The sequence below is a fragment of the Barbus barbus genome (assembly GCF_936440315.1).
Source record: "Barbus barbus genome assembly, chromosome: 3".
NCBI classification, from domain to species: Eukaryota; Metazoa; Chordata; class Actinopteri; order Cypriniformes; family Cyprinidae; genus Barbus; species Barbus barbus.
The window spans coordinates 32,746,106-32,765,924 of NC_136731.1; the positions used below are offsets into that span (position 1 = coordinate 32,746,106).

The window sequence follows — 19,819 nt, forward strand, 5'->3', positions numbered from 1 at the left end:
ATTCCTTGTGTGTGTGTAAATATATACACACACACACACACAGTAGTCAACATTTGAAGTGGATCAAAACCTTTCATCAAAGTTGTCCTAAAACCAAAATGCGTTCTTGTCTTAAGACTTTGATTAACTTTTTTGATCCACTTCAAATGTTGACTACTGTGTGTGTATGTGTGTGTGTATATATATATATATATATATTCATTTATCCTATTTATTTAACCTGCAACAGAGAGACTACTTTCAAAGTTCTGATTTATGGATTGGTGACATTATCACAATTGCTATGGAAAAAGTTAAACATCATTGAACTTCCGCAGTGGTTAGACTCCTTCTTAATTGCAATGTCTACTCCTTCATTTTCACTAACACAACGACGAACCCAAGAGAGGAAGGAAAAACATGGGTCAGTTTACTGCTTGTGGAGAATTTTATTATAGACACTGACATAATGATGGTACAGCTGGTGAAACTGGGAGGTACGCTTGTTCCTCTGCCTGTACCTCCCCTCCCATTGTCAGAGAACTCCCTCTTTCCTAAATTCTTTTTCCACTCTCTGATGCAAACCCCTCCCACCACCTCTATGAGCCCCGCCCCCTCTGTGATAATGCCCAGCCCCTCCCTCTCTGGCTCTGTGTCCTCCTCCACGGTGGCCAACGCTTCCAGAAGTATCCCAGTGACTGGCTCCCTTGAAGTTCCTCTCCTGCCAGTGTCCATAATGTCGTCCGGAGCCACGACCGCCACGCTTCCATCCTCTACCCACATGCTCCCTTTCTGGGTGTCCTTCCTGTAAGATTGTCTGAGTCACATCTTTTGAAATACACACTTTTTGTTGGCTCACATCTTGTCCACAGTTGGATTCTGACATGACCTTCTCTTGAGAAACTGTTTTTTCTTCTTCATTGGTCAAAGGCTGCCTGAGCTGTGTTAGATTATCATTGAGTTCACATTCCTCTCCTTGTGCTGTACATTCTCCCTGTGGTGTGGTGTTCGATGGGCCTGAGTTGATATGATTAATCTTATCAGAAGAATGCATGAGCCTGCCCAATCGTTCTACCCCAGGTGTAGGCATGGTGTGACGTGCTAATCCCCCTCTTCCGCTTCCTCTTCGACCTCTCTTGAAGTCACCTTGCTGCCTTCGCTCATGAGTGCAAGGGCGCTGTGATTGGCTCGTAGTGTGATGACTTTTAGAGACTTGGGCTGCATCGGGAGAATCTTGGGACGAGGAAGGGAGTGACTGAGAAGATTCGGCACCGGAGGCATCCGTTGCAGGAATGTCAGAAACATTAGCTGGAACCTGAGGAAAAACACACATCCCACATTCATTTATTTATTTCATTTTTCACATTTTAGCATTGAGAACTCAGGCCATGTACACACTGCAGCTAAATACGATCATCACTCCTGTTCTGGGTGAATCAATATTAAAAGAGTCATGAACTGAGAAATCAAAATTCCCTTCATCGTTTGACATGTAAGAGGTCACTGTACTATAAAACATTCTGTAAGTTTCAGAACTAAAAACAGCTAATATTTAAGCCAATCTGCCAAAACAGTAGGGTTGGGTATCTATTCAGATGTCCCGATTCGATTTCGATTTGCAAGCTCTCGATTCGATTCTCGATTTTTTTCGATTACATTCAGTGAATATAGTTTTAATACAAATTCAATTGATATTTCTAAAAAAAATTAACAGTAAACATCAGTTTACAAATGGTGAATTAATAAAAAGAAATGAAGAGCCACAGGCCTGTATTTTAAACATTCTTTTTTTGTATAAGGTCCTTTTTTTAAACAAAAATAGGTCCCTATAAAATGCTCTTCTTAATTTTTCTGATAATCAGATTGTCACGGTTCAGGGTGCCTTCTCGGCTGCTCGTGCTGTCTGTGTTGTCCTGTCATGTTCGGTAGCTCATGGTCCGGGCAATCAGCGCTGATCGTACAGTGGGAGGGCACGCATCACAAGCTGACTCTCCCCCACCTGTCGCTCATTCTCCTACTCCCATATATGTCCCTGTTTTTCTGTTCCTCGTTGTGAGTAGATTGTTTTGTCCTTCCTCGTGTGTGTATGAGAATCTCACTTCTCTATTTTGAGCCTCTGTTCCCTTGTGCTACAGGACTCGTAGCACAGAGATCCAGCAGCCTGTGTGGTCCGCAGACGCTGCCGGCCAGCTCTGGAATCTTCGCTTCCTTAAGCCACTGTTATATATTGTTTATGTTATTTTGTGTTTTGGTGGCAAAAATAAAGTTTTCTCCTGCTCTACTCTGCATCGGAGTCCTTTATTGCTAACACCGTGACACTGATGAATGCATAAAACATTAATTTAATTGATCCTGATCTAATTTATCCTAAAATGAAACCCCTTTATTTTTTGGCAAACAAAGTGCTGCACAACAGAGGTTTACTGTTAAAATTAAAAAGAAAACAAATGTGAATATTCCCTTAAAAATAAAGATTTATTAATATTTATTAGTAGTAGCATTGTTGTTACATTGAGTCTTAAGACTGCTAAATACTAATATTTCTGACACCGTTTCTACACGTTAAACTAAACTTTTATTTTGACGGGTTGCCGTGAGGAACTTGCAGCTGCTGTGTATGTGATGTGATGGTAGATTTCTCAAATTAAACTGTACAATGCTAATGAAGTGACACTCAGAGCAGATGGAGATGATATTCTTGTGTTTTATCGTCAAATAGTGAGATGGTAGAAGCTGAAATCACCGCGAGCATTTAAAAATGAAAGCACCGTCTGCGCTTTAGTAAGTGTGTATTAAACAAAATAGTACATCTGCTCCATCCGCTATTCATTCATTGCGGAAATCATGGCGCCTTATGCGTGATGTCAAATGCTTCATATTTGTAGTATTACTATAGAATTTTACCTGAGCATTGCATATCACGCATATTGCTTTGTTCTTGTCAAAAGTATCTCCTCCATGATAAGCTCTAAACTAGGGTTCCTCAAATCTTTCCCTGGAGGGTCAATCTGCTGCAGAGTTTAGCTCCAACCCTGATCAAACTCACCAACCTGTGATTTTCTAATGATCTTGATTAGCATGCTCAGGTGTGTTTGATGAGGGTTAGAGCTAAACTCTGCAGGAGTGGGCCAAATTTGAGGATGCCTGCTCTAAATGAATGACAGGCTTTCTGTTGTAACATTGCGCAAGGTAAATAAGAGGGTGACATCTAGTAGAGGAGACAAATGATAAGATTAACATTCCTCAGATCTTGTTTTAAATGTTTGCAGAAATATATACTGGAGAGGATTGCGGCTTTTGAGAATTTATATCGAATTGACATCATGACTTCCTTTTTTTTGCCCAGCCCTAAAAAACTGGTTTTACAACGTGCTAATCTATGATGTAATAGTGTGGATAAGCACCGCCTCCGCAGAAGATCAACGCCTATTTCTACATCACTGTCTGTTTAGCCCCGCCTACTGATTTGCGCACATAGTTGGTAAATGTACTATTTTTTATTGAATCTGATGTCGTACCACACAACTGTGAATAATTGTTTTCATTAAATCACAATTGCTTTGTCTGATTAATATGTATTGAGTATTAATGTATTTTTAACATAAAAAGCATCCATCTATGTACATACATAACTATTAGCCAATCATAGCAGTGGGCGTTTACTTCCAAGTCTACAAACCGCCATGCCTATTCAAACAGAGCGTTCTGATGAGGAAGTCAAAATAGGACAGAAAAAAGCCAATTACTTCTAAATTATTATTATTTTTTTTTAATGCAAAAATCTTATGAACAGGTGGACCTCAGCGAACAGTATAAAATAAAAAACAAAGGCAGTTCATGACTCTTTTAAATACTAAATTATTATAAAAAGTAATATATGTTCCATCTAGGATTTACCTCGTTAATGTGAATTAGGAATCTATTAGACTCTGCTTCGGGGTCAATAACTCCACCCTTTTCCTTCTGCCGTTCCAGAACCTTCTGGAGTGCTGCCCATGTCTTTTTAAATTCCCCACCGATGACTGCATCGTCCTGGTGTATGTGAAGGAATAATAAACACAATGTTCACGTGTGTCCACTGCATGTGACCAGTGAGCATACATGAGGGTGCTGAGCTTTCCAACTAGACATCCTGGCATAGTCAGCGAACAAGAGGGACTGCACACAGGACAATGACGCACTGTCTAAAAAAAATAAATCTACTGCTTGGCACAGAACACAAGGGTGACATTGTCCACTTGACATTTCTAACAATGATAAACGTCAGGCCAGTTTAGCTTGACCCAACCGCTAACACCGTATTCACAGAGAATGATACAGTGTGTCCGAGTGTCTTACCTGTGTGAAAACTGGAGCAGGAGAGGAAAGGAGGGCATCCAAATCATAGGTGAGAGGCTCTCGACACACAGGGCAAACAACAGCTAACTCCTGTTAATGAAACGAAAAACACATAACATATCAAAAAACCCTTCCTTTTATTCAAGCTCACCTCACTGCCTTTTTATGGACTGCAATTAGTTAAGCATTCACAGTAACACTGAAGTAAACTATATAGTAATAATAATAATGCAATACACAAAACTGTTGACTGGAATTTATTTAATACCAAATGAGTAGGATTTTGCTTGGAGTAAGGAAAACATATGAAAGTTTACAAAAACAAGCCGCACCTCTTCTTCCGTCCTGTCTCTGGATTTATCCTCCTCCAGCTCCCTCTCACGGTCCTTCAGCTCCATCTCAGAGTGAGTGATGTAGCGGCCAAGACAGTGAGAATGGAAATAGTGATAGCAGCTGGTCTTAGTGAACACTTCCCCTTCCTATGGTTTTGAAAGAGGAGGAACAAGCACAAGAATATGTACGATTTTTACAAACAGGCCACAAACCACACTAAGTGCATGTTACAATTAAAACACCAAACCTTAAAGCCATACAGACAGATGACACAGTTTCCATGGGGAATATTGCTCTCAGTCAGGATCTCTTTGGCTCTCTGTGAGGATGATATAGACAGAGACAAATTAGTAGGCACATACACTATCATTTTAAGATGCTTTTGAATGAAGTGTCTAATGCTCACCAGGGCTGCATTCATTTGATATAAATGGCAGTAAATCAGTAATGAAATATTTTTAATTTAAAATAACAGTTTTCTAATGTAATATATTTTAAAATGTAATTTATTCCTGTGATGGCAAAGTTGAATTTTAATCAGCTACTACTTATAATATGCTTATTTTCTGCTCAAGAAACATTTCTTACTATTATCAATGTTTGTTATGCTACTTAATCATAATTGATGAATAGAAAGTTCAAAAGAACACCATTTATTTGAAATAGAATTTTGTAACATCATAAATGTCTTGACTGCCACTTTTGATCAATTTAATGCATCCTTACTGAATAAAATCATAAATTTCAATCAACATCTGAACAGTAGTGTATTTTTGGGCTAAATAAGGAATCCAAACCTCTATGAGCTGATACAGTACAGGTGTCCCGATACATGACTCTGCCTCCACCTGCAAACTCCTCTGTAAACTGACAGAAAAAGAGCACGTGAAAACAATGAAAAAAGTATACAGCTATACAGGACATTTTAAAGTTTTAAAATAGCAGTTTCTAATAATAATCAAACACCTGAGCAGTTTATCATCCGAGAGTCCACGTGGATTGTGAATAGAGATGCAAGGGGATGAATATGGGTACTGGAAGAGAAAAAATACTCTCAGAAGACCAACAGGGACACAAGCCAGTAAAGAAGTACCATTAGCATTGTGAAATATTACAGCAATTTGACCAACAAACCTGAGAGTCCAGATCCATTGTCAATGTAAGACGGACAAACTGAGACAGACAGTCCTCCGCAGTGGAGGGATAGAGCACCAGACTGACTGTCCATCCTCTAAATGAGACAGATTTGACATATTTATTTTTGTCCAGTTTATCAATATATAATTTATGAATAACCAAAAGAGCAATAAATGCTCAAATATTTACCCCTCATCTCTCTGATTTACACCGAGCTCATCCAAGTAGATAGACTGCAGCACTTCAATTTCAGACAGGACACTGTGGTGTTAAACAGATGTGAGCTGAATTTCGTGTAGAATTATCTTAATGTAACAACACCGAGTATGACACATCAGATAGCCAAAGGGCCAAACACAGTAACACACTTAGCCATTTGTTTACTTAGATATAGACAATCTAACGCCTACCGGTTGAGTCTGATCATCTAACTATGGATTCTTTATGTTAGCCTCAGATCAAATTCTTTTATTACATACTTTTATTCGTATGTACTATTAGTTTATTAAACGCTATGCACTATTTAGTCACCAGTGACAGCTCTCCTATATCGTAGCCAGCTGTGGTCTGTAATTCAAATAATCTAAGTCTTACAAATGAGATATTTTGAGTTCATATATCAAACAGCTACTGATTTATATGGAAATACATAATAAAAACACGTTTCTGACAGTATTTCCCAGCAGCCCAGTACTCACTCGCTCTCGGCAGCCATGTTCGCGGTGACGTCACCCTTCATCGGTCAGCTGACACAGATTCTTATTTCGAACCTCATATTTTCTGGCATTGTCAATATACACAGATATACAAAGAGGTTATGGTGGGAGTTTTCTAGATTTATAAATGACAAAATTTTGTGCAATTTTCTTTTACTATATGAACATGTAATATTTGTTTTTTTTTAACTATGACAAGGTTTATGAAAATTAGACTTATATAATTAATCTCCTGATTATACTTGTTAAGTTTCATGTTCATCGTTGTAAATTCAGCAATCAGAAGCCTCTTTTTTCTGTGGTACTTAAGGAATTAGATATCTATATAAGCACCATTAAGGAGAGTACAGACAAAAAAGCTGTAAAAACTGTATATCTATTTGGTATATTTAATTTATTGTGATTTTAGTAAGGCCTTTCATTATTTTATTTTAATTATTTGTTGACTTTATACATACATGTATAGTTAATATATACTTTTAATTTATTTTATTTGTATGTATACCCTTGGCGCTTTTGTTCTGTATTTGTTCAAGCATTAATAAAAAAAAATAAAAAAAAGATTCTTATTTCGATCCAAACATTTTTTAAATATTTTTTATTTTTGGAATGCACAGATCTCTGATATTAACTGAAAAGAGGCTTGGTTAAATCCATACAAATTTTGTATTTTGAACAAAGTTAAAGATGTAGGCTACACTTTAAAATACTTTATTTACCCATGTAATGTATTTTTATCGAAATTTATGAACATTGACAACAACTGCACTTTTTGTGCTATACATGAGGAAAAATCGACTCATTTGTTTTATACCTGTAATGTCTTTACAAATTAGATCTGTTCTTTTTTATTTTCCCCAAAAAATGTTAATTATACGCCGTCTCTAAAAGATGTTATATGTCCTTACACACACCAAAGCAAAAGGTTTGAGTATGTTGTGAATTTCTATATTTTGCATGATAAATATCACATCCACAAACAGTTTGCAAAACGCATATCTAATTGTGATGTATGGAATGTAAAAATGGAAATGTAATTCTTAATGGAGCCCATGAAAAAAATAAAAAATCTTTGCATAGTAATGTCCTCACTATACATCACCAATTGCTTTGGTTCTTGAATCTACATTTTTGTTTTGTTTTCTCTCCTTGTTTTTAATTGTTATTATTTTGCATGTAGACTACCTGGTATTTTATTCTCTTTTTTAAATGATCCTTAAATATATATTCAGTGTAGTTTTGATGTAAAACTTATTTGGTGCATTAATAAAAAATTGCTTTAAAAAGGAAGGCAGAGCTGACTGACAAACAGGAATTTAATTGATTCACCATTTTTGAGTCAAACATATGACTCAGAGGTCAAATGAAATAATCTAAAGAAATGGTTATTCCACCATTTATTTAGTAGGTTAAACTCAGGAACAATTCTGGCTGAAAAACACGTGCATTTTAGCATTTTATACTGCAAAGGACAATGACAATTTAGTCAATTACAGACACGCCTCTTTCACAACTGTTAGAAATGAACATTGTTGTGGGGTTTGTGATTTTTAAAATCATATTTTATTGCTAATTTATTATTTGCATACATTAATGACATACATCAAGCCAATTTTAATCCAACAAGAAACATCTCTCACTAATCACAGTGGAACACATAAAGACAGTTTGCATATAGTGTCTTTCTTGGACCAGGCTTTTGATGCCAGTGTAAATCCATGCCAGTCAATTCCCCTTTTGTAAAAAAAAAAACTAACAAAAAACAAACATTACATTGATAATCATCTGTGTAAACAAACGCTGATGTTCGGCACATAATAGCAAGTTATTTTTTATTCCTCTTGTCTAAGCGCAGTGTTAACATAAAAAAAGTCTTATTTCTGAGCTGAAAACGTGACCCGAAGGATCAGAGTTGCAAAGATGTTCCATTTTTCCCTCTTTTCATCTCTTCTAGCATCTCTGCTCTAACAGCATTTATTCCCTTTCTTCCTCCTTGCTCTGTCCCTGTGGGAATTTATATGTACAGTATCCTTTTCTCTCTCCCTCTCTCTTTCTGCTCGACTCTGGCTCTGTTTCTTGGCCCGAAGGACCATGTGGGTGAAAGCCATGAACATCTGCAAACAGAACAGAACACAAGACATAAAAATTTTACATATTACTTTTAACACATCAGAGTGGACAGAAAGACAAAGTTGAATAAATTGAAAGACACATAGGCCTGGTTTCATAGACAGGGCTTAGCCTAAACCAGGATTAAGCCATAGTTCAATTAGGACATTTAAGTAATTTTATCAACATGCCTTAGAAAAAAGCATTACTGGGGCCTTTTTCATAAAACAAGTTTACCAAATAAGCCAGGCTTATTTCAGTTAGTCTGACTTATTTTGAACCATATCAAATGACAGTAAATCAGATTAACTGAAATAAACCTGGCTTATTTGGTAAACTTGTTTTATGAAACAGGCCCCTGGTGTTCATCTTAAGACCAAACACTGACACGTTTTAAGATCAGTCAATGCAAGTTTCTTTCAGTTGAAACAGCTCAGATTTACATTTTAGTCTAGGACTAGGCTTAAGGGGGATTGTCTATTATTCCGTTCAAGCCAACATAAAAATACTAATTTTTGGTTAAGTACTGAGCTTAACTGAGGTGTGTACTGAGGACTTTTAAATTAATTTAGGCTTAAACGTAAATACAGAGGATTTTTTAAAGAATTTTGGCTTAAAAGAAGAAACAATGAGGATTTTTCAAATTAATTTAGGCTCAAATGATCTTAAATACTGATATTTTAGAATGAATTTGAGTTTAATTTAACTTAATACATATCACAGCAAAAAAAACTCACCTCTTCTACATTGATATTCTCTTTAGCACTTGTCTCAAATAACCTCACACCAACTGACTGTCCAAAGCGCAGAGCATCTTGAGTGTCCACAAGCTTTTTAGAAGGATCATCATTCTTGTTTCCAACTGTTAGGGATCATAGTGGAAAGGAATATTAAATGTTTGCCTTTAATACTACAACAAATTGAGAATATACAACCAAAACACCTCTTTTCGTCACACTGCAACAAAAAAAAAAAACACACTAACCTAAAATTTTGCAGACATTGTCACAGTTCTGTGATATCTCGTTTAACCATCTTTTCACGTTGACAAACGATTCAGGATTTGTGACATCGTAAACAATGATGACACCATGAGTGTTTCTGTAATACCTAGAGAAATACATCAAATGTGTGAGGGGAAGACTGACAGAGATCACAAGAATGGTCAAACAACATCTTTAATAAGAGTTAGACTGGAGCGAGGCTTACGTCGAGGTGATGGTTCTGAACCTTTCCTGCCCTGCAGTGTCCCAGATCTGGAGTTTAACTCTTTCTCCATCAATCTCTACTGTGCGGATCTTGAAGTCAACTCCAATTGTAGTTATGTAACTGTCTGTGAAGAGTGCAAAAAGCATGTTTTTACATCTAGTCATAACACTTGAACTTCTTTAACACTTTCAAGCAAACACACACTCTCACTTTGTCTTGCTTTGCTCTGTCTTGGACTTGAGAACAGTGAATTAGATCATATATTTACAGACCCCTTGCCTCATTTTCTGTCTTTCTCACACAGACACACACTTTGTGCCAAGCAGACTCACCAGAGAACGAGCTGTCTGCGAATCGTAGGAGTAAACTGCTTTTCCCTACATCTGCAACAGAGTCAAAGCAACATGTTAAATGTTCAGCTGTATTCCCTTCGTTCATGTTTTTAATTAAACATGACAGAAATTCTGAAAAGAATTTCTTGTATAAAACATGACTATATTTATTAGATATTATTAAATGAACAGTTAAACATGAATATATAAAAATGAAAATGTGAACAAAAGTCATTTAAAAACATCCCTACAATAAATAAAAACAAGTGCAACAGTATTGTCCATCTATAGCATGCAACATAATCTTAACATATCCTTTTGTCACAAAATGCCACAATACTCAAGAGGTCTAAGGTTCAAAACAAACCAGAATCCTAACCAAACGCCTACAGCCTTTATAGAGACATGCCACTAACTGAACAGAGTGTAAGTGGCCAAAATGAACTGAATGAGGCGGCTGTGGTTAATACCACAGTTAAATTACAAACATGATGAACTGTGAGATAGCACCACTGATATTTGCTTTCAAACAAAAGGTTCTCTAATCAGAAAGCGGATGTATAAACAGGATTGTTTAAGATGGCATTAAATTAGAAAAATCACCCTATTTGTTTTTAAAATGCATGTTACTGATCTTAGTATGAACAATTCATCCTTGTACATGTTTTCTTTTTTACTGTTTTTGACCTGGTAATGTTTAATCAAAATGTCATAACTGGATCTTCCAGTGAAACAACAGAATTCTCCAATCAATCTAGGACAAAGTAGTTTCATAGACCAAAACGTTGACCCAACATTCATAACGCTACGCATCCCTCCCACGTTCATACTAGTGAACTGATCAAGTGACAAATCGACACACAGAGGTTTCATTTCAGCTTTCCAAAAAAGACATAATTTGTTAGCATATGTATGAAAAGCAGAAAAATACTAACTGGAGTCACCAATGATAAGCAACTTGAAGAGATGATGGTAGTCTTTTCCTGCCATTCTTCTGTTCAAAATGTGTCCTCATGAAACAACAGCTTTCAACTCCTCTGTCACGTTTCCTGTGTCTTAAAGTACCAGGCTGTTTAGCGTGGAGGGTTTTGAGTGAAATACTGCGAGCATCATGCGATTTTCTTTCCAGTTTTCCTCAAAACTCATGCGCAAAATGATGCATTCCAGTGCATTCCAATTCATGAATCTGTGATTTTGCATTGTCTGTAACACGTTTGCAATATTTTGTGTTCATCTTAAAACTCTCTTTCAAATACCAGTTATATTTCCATTGCTTTAGCCCACATTAGGGAGCCGCAGTTAAAATCTATGTGAAATTTACTCTTTGCCGTCTCGCCCTCAAGTGCAGACACATTACCACATTGTTGTGGTTAAGTATCAAATGACTCAGATTACGAAGTAAGCGGTTCTTAAATAGCTGATAGTGCTCATAATGCAGAGCTATGAATGCACCAGGAACCAAATCATCCGGAAAACAGGGCAGTTTGTTTGAGATCCAAGTTGTTTCGTCTCCAAATCTTGATTTCCTACATATACAGATGGCATCTCAGTCATAACAATCCCATTTCGCCTGTTTAACCGATGCATGCAGGGACTGGTAGCTTCCCACACTTTGAAAGATCACTGCTACTCCAAAAGACTGTAGGAATGCAGGTTCAAGCCGGAAGTGAGAAAAGTCCCTGTCGGTCCCCTTTAAGCCCTAATCCTGAAAAACAAAAAAATAAAAGACAGGTATTATGCATTTTGTTCGAATTTAGGCATAACGTTACTCGGCCATTACCCAGAATAGCAGCTGTGGAACTAAATTTAGCTTCTCCCTCTCTGACACTGTTCGAAACCACATACACCAGCTTTACGCTCGAGTTTAGGTCCAGAGATCAGGATATATGCCCAAAGACATATCTCGCCCCTTACAATTGAAATCAAAACAGTGGACAGAACCATTAAAAGCCCACATACTAGTAACTGACTGCTGAGTCAAGACAAAGCCAGAGATTTAGTAAACTGACAAAAATGTTCCATGAAAACAGGAAGGGATGTGTTTTTCCTGAGCGGCGGTTGCGAGGAGGGCACAGGCTTCTCATTAAAACACAGTTCTGGTCTAAAACCAGGCAGCAGGTTAAACACGAACATGTGATCATTTTAAAACACACAAAAAAAAAAGTGGAAGAGAAGTTAAATTGACACACCTAGGCTGAGGTCCGCTTATCAGGCAAGAAGAGAAAATCATTTTCGGTGCCAACAAAACTAAAACATGCCCAAATTAAAAGTGAAACTATTTGGCCCTCTAGCTGTGTAATACAACCGGATTAACAGTCAATTCGAGGGAAAATAACATTAAGGGATAATCATTTTGTAGAGGCAGATCCACTTTATAGTGTAAGGTTATCATAAACAGACTGTCCTTCTGAGATAAGCGACCTCGCGTCTTTACTATAATATGACAATCAAACGGTCACGCGCAGTATCCATAGAAACTCAAAATCAGACATATGTTGCGATTTAACGGACACACCTGTAAAAACATGCGATCCTACCAGACTTGAAGTTGATCTCTCGCCTTGATCTGCTTCTTAAATTCCGTTTCTTTTAACCGCCTGATCAAACTTGTGTGTGGTGTCCATTACTCAACTCGACAACTCCTCGAATATAATTTGTTCCTCAGTTGTTTTGAAACGCAGCTAGGCTAACGTTAGCTACTTAACTAGCCGCAGATGCTCTAAAGATAATAAGATCAAACTTGGATCTAAAGAAGAGCTCACCGAAAACACTTTAAACCACATACTCCGAGCACGCTGGGGAAATTACGGAAGACTTGGCACGAGTTGCTGGAGGGTGGTCGGTCAGTGTCGGGTCGGTCCTGCAGGCAGGGGGAAGTTCGGACAGTGTCAGATCCGCCCCTCCAAGGCCGCTGCACCTGAATGTTGAGTCACCCTCATCCTCCTCATCATCATCATCATGTGCCTGAGTTTCTCTGTCTCCTCCTCCTCCTCATGCCACTCCTGTTGCTGCTGCGATTGCCCTCGCTATTCTGTCGCAACTCACCAACTGAGGACATTCCAGCCACACACTGGAGCTGGTAAGCTTACATACAGAAACCGCATTTTTGGCCACAATGCCTTGATTCGCCTAGAAAAATGCTGCATACGCTACCAGTCAAAAGTTTTTGAACAGTGCTGATTTTAAAGTTTTTTTTTTTGTTTTTTTTTTAAAGAATTCTCTTCTGCTCACCAAGCCTGCATTTGTTTGATCCAAAATACAGCGAAAACAGTAATATTGTGAAATGTTTTTACTATTTAAAATAGCTGATTTCTATTTGAATATATTTTAACATGTTACTGATTTCTGTGATCAAAGCATCATTACTCCAGTCTTCAGTGCCACGTGATCCTTCAGAAATCATTATAATAGGCAGATTTGCTGTTCAAGAATCATTTATCATTATTATCAATATTTAAAACAGTTGAGTAATTTTTTTTCCCAGGATTCTTTGGTGAATAGAAAGATCAGCATTTATCTGAAATAAAAACATCTGTAACGTTATACACTATTCAAAAGCTTGGAGTCTTTTATGGGTAAATTATAGAAATTAAGATTTTCATTTAGTAAGGATACTTTAAATTAATCAAAAGACATGATAAAGACATGTATAATGTTACAGAAGATTGCTATTTCACGTAAACGCTGTTCTTAACTTTCTATTCAACAAAGAAACCTGAAAAAATCTACTCCGCTGTTTTCAACATAATAAATGTTTTTTATTATGAAAACATAACAAAGAATGATCTCTGAAGGATCACGTGGCACTGAAGACTGGAGCAATGATGCTGAAAATTCAGCTTTGAAATCACAGGCATAAATTACATTTGAAAATATGTTCAAATAGAAAAGTTCTTTTAAATAGTAACAATATTTAAAATTTGTACTGTTTTTGCTGTATTTTGGATCAAATAAATGCAGGCTGGGTGAGCAGAAGATAATTCTTTAAAAAACATTAAAAATCTTACTGTTCCAAAGCTTTTGTAGGCAGACCAAGAGGTTCTGAGACTGAAATACTTTCAATCTGAAATAGTGTAAATTTATCCTCAATTTAATGTTTAAAAATAGACTATTTGTTAATTTTAAAAATAGTGCTTTGAGAAAAATGTTTAAAATGATTAGCACATACATGAAATGTATATTCCAGTTGTATCAGCAGCCTAATAACATTTGTGACCCTGGACCACAAAACCAAATTTTGAAATTGAGATTTCTACATCACCTGAATAAATAAGCTTTCCATTGATGTAGGATACAACAATATTTGGCTGAGATGCAACTATTTGAAAATCTGGAATCTGAGGGTGCTAAAAAATCTAAATACTGAGAAAATCACCTTTAAAGTTTTCAAATGACGTTCTTAGCAATGCATATTACTGATCAAAAATGAAGTTTTGATAATTATGGTAGGAAATTCACTAAATATCTTCATGGAACATGATCTTTACTTAATAATTTTGACCCATACAATGTATTTTTGGCTATTGCTACAAATATACCCCAGCGACTTGAGACTGGTTTTGTGGTCCAGGGTCACATTTATTTTTACATGGAGTGGGTAGCCTCATGCTGTTTTGACAATGTGACCAACTGAATACTACGCAGTTCTGTAACCAATGTTTTGACCATTTCCTTAGACTGAGATAATACAGTTTAGAGACACAGTAATTAACACTGTAAATCTAACAATGTTGTATATTTTCATTTAAAAAAAAAAATGTACATGAATAATACTACTGTATTTTACTAGTGTAACAAAAAAAAACGACCAAGTGCACCTTCAAAGGCCTTTTCCAGGTAAAAATGCATGATTCAAATGTGAAGCTAAAAACACACATTGAAAAAAAACAGCGAACAATAACCAAAAAAAGTTTATTATAAAAATACAGTGTTTAGTTGCATTCTAGCAAATCGTAATTCATGAATTGCCACAGATTTCAAATCAAATTCAAACAAATGTTGGTGTGTGCTCAAAATGACAGAGAAAAGGCTCTGTAACTGAAGTTGGTGAACACATCAATTTGGTGACTGCTGCCCCCTACTGTCATAACCTGAAAGATGAATATTGGGTAAAGGTTACAATCATTCCACTCACAAGTCTTTACTTTCCACACACATAGCCTATGAAGATACATTTTATATACACAAAAAATCTGGCAAGGCGAATCACGGGTGCACCTACCCTATGTTCAGTGTTTTTGAGATTGAGAGCCAGTGTGTTGAGTGAGGAAGGAGTGCAGGGAATCTGAGCTTTCACTGTTCCTCCATGTAAACAGTGGGACACATATGGTCCCTCACCTACTGACATGATCTATATACAACCACAACACATTATATTATTTAAAAAACAAAAAATGTAAATAATTGTATATAAATGTATATAAAAACTGCATTTTCTTTCATATTAAATTGACAACTAGTCCTTCTCACCAGGTCCTGATGAAAGACAGCTTCCCTTTGACAGCCAGACAAAGGGAAGACAGAGGTGGGGGACATGGAACGGAGGTGCCATAATGAGAGCGATGGGCCTCCACCACAGAGCTGGAGAGGAAATAGATAACATTTTATAACAATAGGGGCATTATGCCATTCCATCTTAACATACATAGAGGGGCATTCCAGAGGAGCAGTGCACCATTACAAGCATGCAGAGAGTAACTGAGGTATTTAAAAACAAGCATGTCAATGCATATGCAGAAAAATGCAGTAAAATCAGACACGACATAAACAAGAACAAATAAAGACAATAGCTTCACTGTCCCTGCCAACCAATCACAAGTCCATCTTACCATCCAATCAGAGTCTGTAGCAAGACAGCTAATCCACTTCCCAAACTGGGGGCGTGCGCATTCCTGACCCGCCATTCCAGAGCAAGTTTGAAAGCGAGAGAGTGGGATTTCAGTACTGTATTTTTTTTTTCTCAGAGGCATGAATGCATTGTTTTAGCTTATTTGTTTATTCAACATCATAAGTAGAGAAGGGTTTTACCTCGTATTTGAAAACTTCAATACAGTGAACTGGGCGATTTGTCCGTGAGTCTGGTGGAGGAAGTATATACTTTTATTACATAATGTTTCATCTTCATCAAAGAGGAGTAAGGGAAACAGAAACAGTGCAGTGTCATTCACTGACCCCATATCCTCACAGCACCATCCTCCCCACCAGAGAGGATCTCCCCTTCCCTTTCTTTAAAGCACAGGCAGTGGATGTAGTCAGTGTGGCCCTTCAGTACAGACTGCAGAACAAACAACACAAAGGGGACAAACATTAAGGGGATCCTACCGTGTTGTAATTTATGCAGCCCATTAGGGGCCAAGACATACATAAATAACAATCTTTGCATAACAATTATTATATATATATATATATATATATATATATATATATATACATACACATACATAAAATATCAGCACCCCTGGAAAATATGATCAAAGAAGGCTGTGAAAATTAATCTGCATTATTACTTTTGATCTTTTATTTAAAAAAAATTCACAGAAATCTAACCTTTCATTGGATAATAAGATTTTAATATGGGGGAAATATCATTATGAAATAAATGTTTTTCTCTAATACACATTGGCCACAATTAACGTCACCCTTTTATTCAATATTTTTTGAAACCTCCATTTGCCAGTTTAACAGCTCTAAATTTAAAGCCACTTCACTAATTTGTGAAGCTCAATTATCTTTTGCTGCACATCAGAAATATATTCTTTGGTTTTTCTCATTGTGATGGATGATTAAGGGAATTTGGGCTTTGTTTTCACTCCTATTTATATTTCTGTGAAACAGGAAGCCATGGCTGGATAATATCATGTTCATAATCACCCTGGAGTGCTCAACATTGTGAATATGAATGGGAATATACTTCAGAGATATTTTACTCATAAGAATTTCTAGGGGTGCCAATAATTGTGTCCAATGTGTATTTGAGAAAAACATTTATTTCATAATGATATTTCCCCCCCATTTTAAATTCTTATTATACAATGAAAGGTTTTGTGAATTTTTAAAATAAAAGATCAAAAGGATTAACAATGCAGATTAATTTTCACAGCCTTCTTTGATCATATTTACCAAGGGTGCCGATATTTTTGGCCGTGTGTGTGTGTGTGTATATATATATATATATATATATATATATATATATATACACATTTTTTTGTGAGCCATTTGCCCCCTCAAAAGCAACTGTTACTGTACCTCAAATATTTGTTTTGGCAAACTCTGTTGTAGTTTTTTTATGTACAGAGCTATAAAAATCCTTATTATCCTTAAAAATTATTATTATCCTAATAATAATAATAAAAAAAAGTTTAATCCTTTAAAATTCTTTAAAAATGTCTTCTTGCAAAGTCAGTATAGGGTGTGTCTGCAGTAACAATTTCTATAGATGGAGAACATGTCAAATCATTTGTTTTGTTAGATATTTATTTTATTGTATTTCTTCATGAGTACTTTTTTTTTGGGACAACAAGCACCCTTGCTATTTTTTAAGCAGAAGTGCAAGAGGGAAAATCATAGCCTGTGTTGGGGGGGCCTTCAAAATATTGTTCCTGGAGTTACAAAGGTGTAGTCTAGCTAACCTTAAAGATGCCAGTCTCCATGTCCATGATGTGAATGTTATTGTCACCTCCTCCAACTATCAAGCTGTTGTCCTGAGAAAAAAAATAGAAAAAAAAGAGCATTCAATTGATCAACTTTAAGATACTTAGACATACACAAATACATAATCAAACTTTACGGAAATTACGCAATATAAACAAATGTTGTGTGGTGTTAAATCTAATTTTAATAAAAAACATTTATTACAGGTAACTACAAAATATGATTATTTGAGAAGAGCATCTATTAGGAATAACCAATAAAAATAGGTGAAGTACAAACCTTTAGGTTAATGATCATTGCATTGATCTCTGGTATTTCAAGACTAGTCCTGTATGGAATGAGACATTGCACAAACATTTGAAATCACATTCAGGTAGTTCCCACAATAATGAAAGTCATAAAACCGAACTATCACTATCTTGAGTGTATGCAATTTATGTGAATCAGAATGATAAATCGGTATCTTACTCATAACTGGGTTTCCTTGTCCATGCAGCTTTGGTGCTCTGTGGAGACAAAATATCTAAAATATGTGCGGAGCAAATTTTTGTTGTTTTTATAGGATCCATATGTACAAAGAACAACAATGAAAGAGAATATACTTTTCCCCAAACCCAAAAAATACACAAACATTTACTGAATAACTGACTCACTTTTTTGATGATCTCTGCCCAACTCCAGGCACTGATCTCTCCGTTCCCAGCACTCAGAAGATGAGTATCCGTGGAGAGAAGAGCGAACACCGGACCATCGTGAGCTGAAACAATTTTTAAAAAACCTTTCATTTGTCATTGTTGCAACACTGGATACTGTAATGTCTGCGAGTTGGATAATCTAGGACACGTAGTAAAGATGAAATGATCTGTGAGAAATTCAAACCAGTGAAGTTAAGGATGGGCTTCTGGCTCCCCTCTGATGCATCTGGACTCAGTGCAGCTGAAAGACTGTAAGAACAAGAACACTTCAACATCAACACGAAACATATATAGACAGAAGATGCTTACACACACATCAACAAACATTAGGAGACCTGCTGGCTATCAGAGCCACCTAAACTGCTGTTATAACAGCATGATTAAACTCCTCTCTTACCTGAACAGCGCGATCTCTCCATAGTTGTTACCCGCTGCAAGGAAACGGCCGCAGGGAGAGAAACTCTGGGAGAACACGGACATATGCAGCAGCTGGAGAGAGAACATGCCACGAACCAGGATGACAGTCATTTACACATTTATATGCGCATAAATACATTTATTGGCATATAAAAATGTATCGGAGACATTCGTGGAAACTGCTAGAAATTTTTTTTATTAACGTTGCACTGCAGGCTGAACGATGTTTTCTATAGTTTTCGGTTATTTTAAAAATTTCGCTAGCTGACTAATTGAATGAGATCCTGATCGTATTACTTACCTCAACTGGACCCATGTTCCTGGAGTTTATTAAACTATTAATTTAACTTTAAAAAATCCTCGGCCAATTCCCATACAAAGCGTTTTCTTGCTGCTCGTTCAAACCAAACAGCGTCGCGTAAATATGACGCAATATACAACTTCCCTCTACAGACTCGCCGCTACAACCATAGATGATGCAACCATAGATATATATGATATATACAACCATAGATATATATGTCTATGGCTACTACAGTTACCGGGGTGACACATTACGACTGTAAACTACACATGAATATTGCAAAATTATTATATTTCTTATTCTTTGCTAGCGTTGGCACTTTTGTTCTTATGTGTGTAAAGGTACATTGTCATGAGTTGTCTTGGAGTTTTATATTTTTCTGATTGAAATCATTTTTATAGTATGTTGTTTCTATGGAATTGTTTTTAGTTATGGACTGCTGAACTTCTTGTCTGCACAACAAATTTACCTTGGGGTCCTAATAAAGACACCTTGACTAATCTTTCAAAATAATTTTTTTGATGAAAGGTGTGTTTAATGCCACATTACAAAAATTGATTATTTACCAAAGTACTTTGTGGGAAACTGCTTACACCATGG

General features: G+C 36.4%; 3 protein-coding genes and 1 long non-coding RNA gene across 14 annotated transcripts; 1 reads left to right on the top strand and 3 right to left on the bottom strand.

Moving 5' to 3' along the window:
* Positions 1–411: 411 nt before the first annotated feature.
* Positions 412–6,525, bottom strand: LOC306851458 (E3 ubiquitin-protein ligase RNF25-like). Its single transcript, XM_079387704.1, has 10 exons — positions 6,486–6,525; positions 5,977–6,048; positions 5,785–5,881; positions 5,617–5,684; positions 5,448–5,517; positions 4,898–4,969; positions 4,650–4,796; positions 4,318–4,407; positions 3,877–4,011; positions 412–1,294 (listed from the first exon to the last, which is right to left on the bottom strand). Exons 1-10 carry the CDS (start codon positions 6,500–6,502, stop codon positions 515–517), a joined length of 1,548 nt encoding a protein of 515 aa, XP_079243830.1. The 5' UTR covers positions 6,503–6,525; the 3' UTR covers positions 412–514.
* Positions 6,526–7,109: 584 nt separating this feature from the next.
* LOC306851559 (ras-related protein Rab-35-like) lies at positions 7,110–13,225 on the bottom strand. 11 transcript variants are annotated; one of them, XM_079387888.1, is made up of 7 exons: positions 12,916–13,225; positions 11,098–11,858; positions 10,154–10,204; positions 9,822–9,945; positions 9,598–9,722; positions 9,350–9,474; positions 7,110–8,617 (listed from the first exon to the last, which is right to left on the bottom strand). In XM_079387888.1, exons 2-7 carry the CDS (start codon positions 11,141–11,143, stop codon positions 8,468–8,470), a joined length of 621 nt encoding a protein of 206 aa, XP_079244014.1. In that variant the 5' UTR covers positions 11,144–11,858; positions 12,916–13,225; the 3' UTR covers positions 7,110–8,467. The 11 variants fall into 11 exon arrangements, with proteins under 11 accessions (XP_079244014.1, XP_079244006.1, XP_079244009.1 ...); XM_079387880.1 differs by having other exon boundaries at positions 11,089–11,858; positions 12,916–13,203; XM_079387883.1 differs by having other exon boundaries at positions 11,089–11,858; positions 12,669–13,202.
* On the top strand, positions 12,449–19,724 carry LOC306851611. Its single transcript, XR_013782521.1, has 3 exons — positions 12,449–13,232; positions 15,626–15,855; positions 18,485–19,724. It is a non-coding gene; the product is annotated as an uncharacterized lncRNA (long non-coding RNA).
* LOC306851504 (THO complex subunit 6 homolog) lies at positions 13,894–19,341 on the bottom strand. Its single transcript, XM_079387786.1, has 13 exons — positions 19,217–19,341; positions 18,896–18,987; positions 18,683–18,747; positions 18,457–18,560; positions 18,272–18,309; positions 18,083–18,131; positions 17,782–17,853; positions 16,325–16,427; positions 16,181–16,230; positions 15,982–16,044; positions 15,623–15,733; positions 15,375–15,503; positions 13,894–15,243 (listed from the first exon to the last, which is right to left on the bottom strand). The coding sequence occupies exons 1-13, from the start codon at positions 19,229–19,231 to the stop codon at positions 15,163–15,165; spliced, it is 972 nt and encodes a 323-aa protein (XP_079243912.1). The 5' UTR covers positions 19,232–19,341; the 3' UTR covers positions 13,894–15,162.
* Positions 19,725–19,819: the final 95 nt, after the last annotated feature.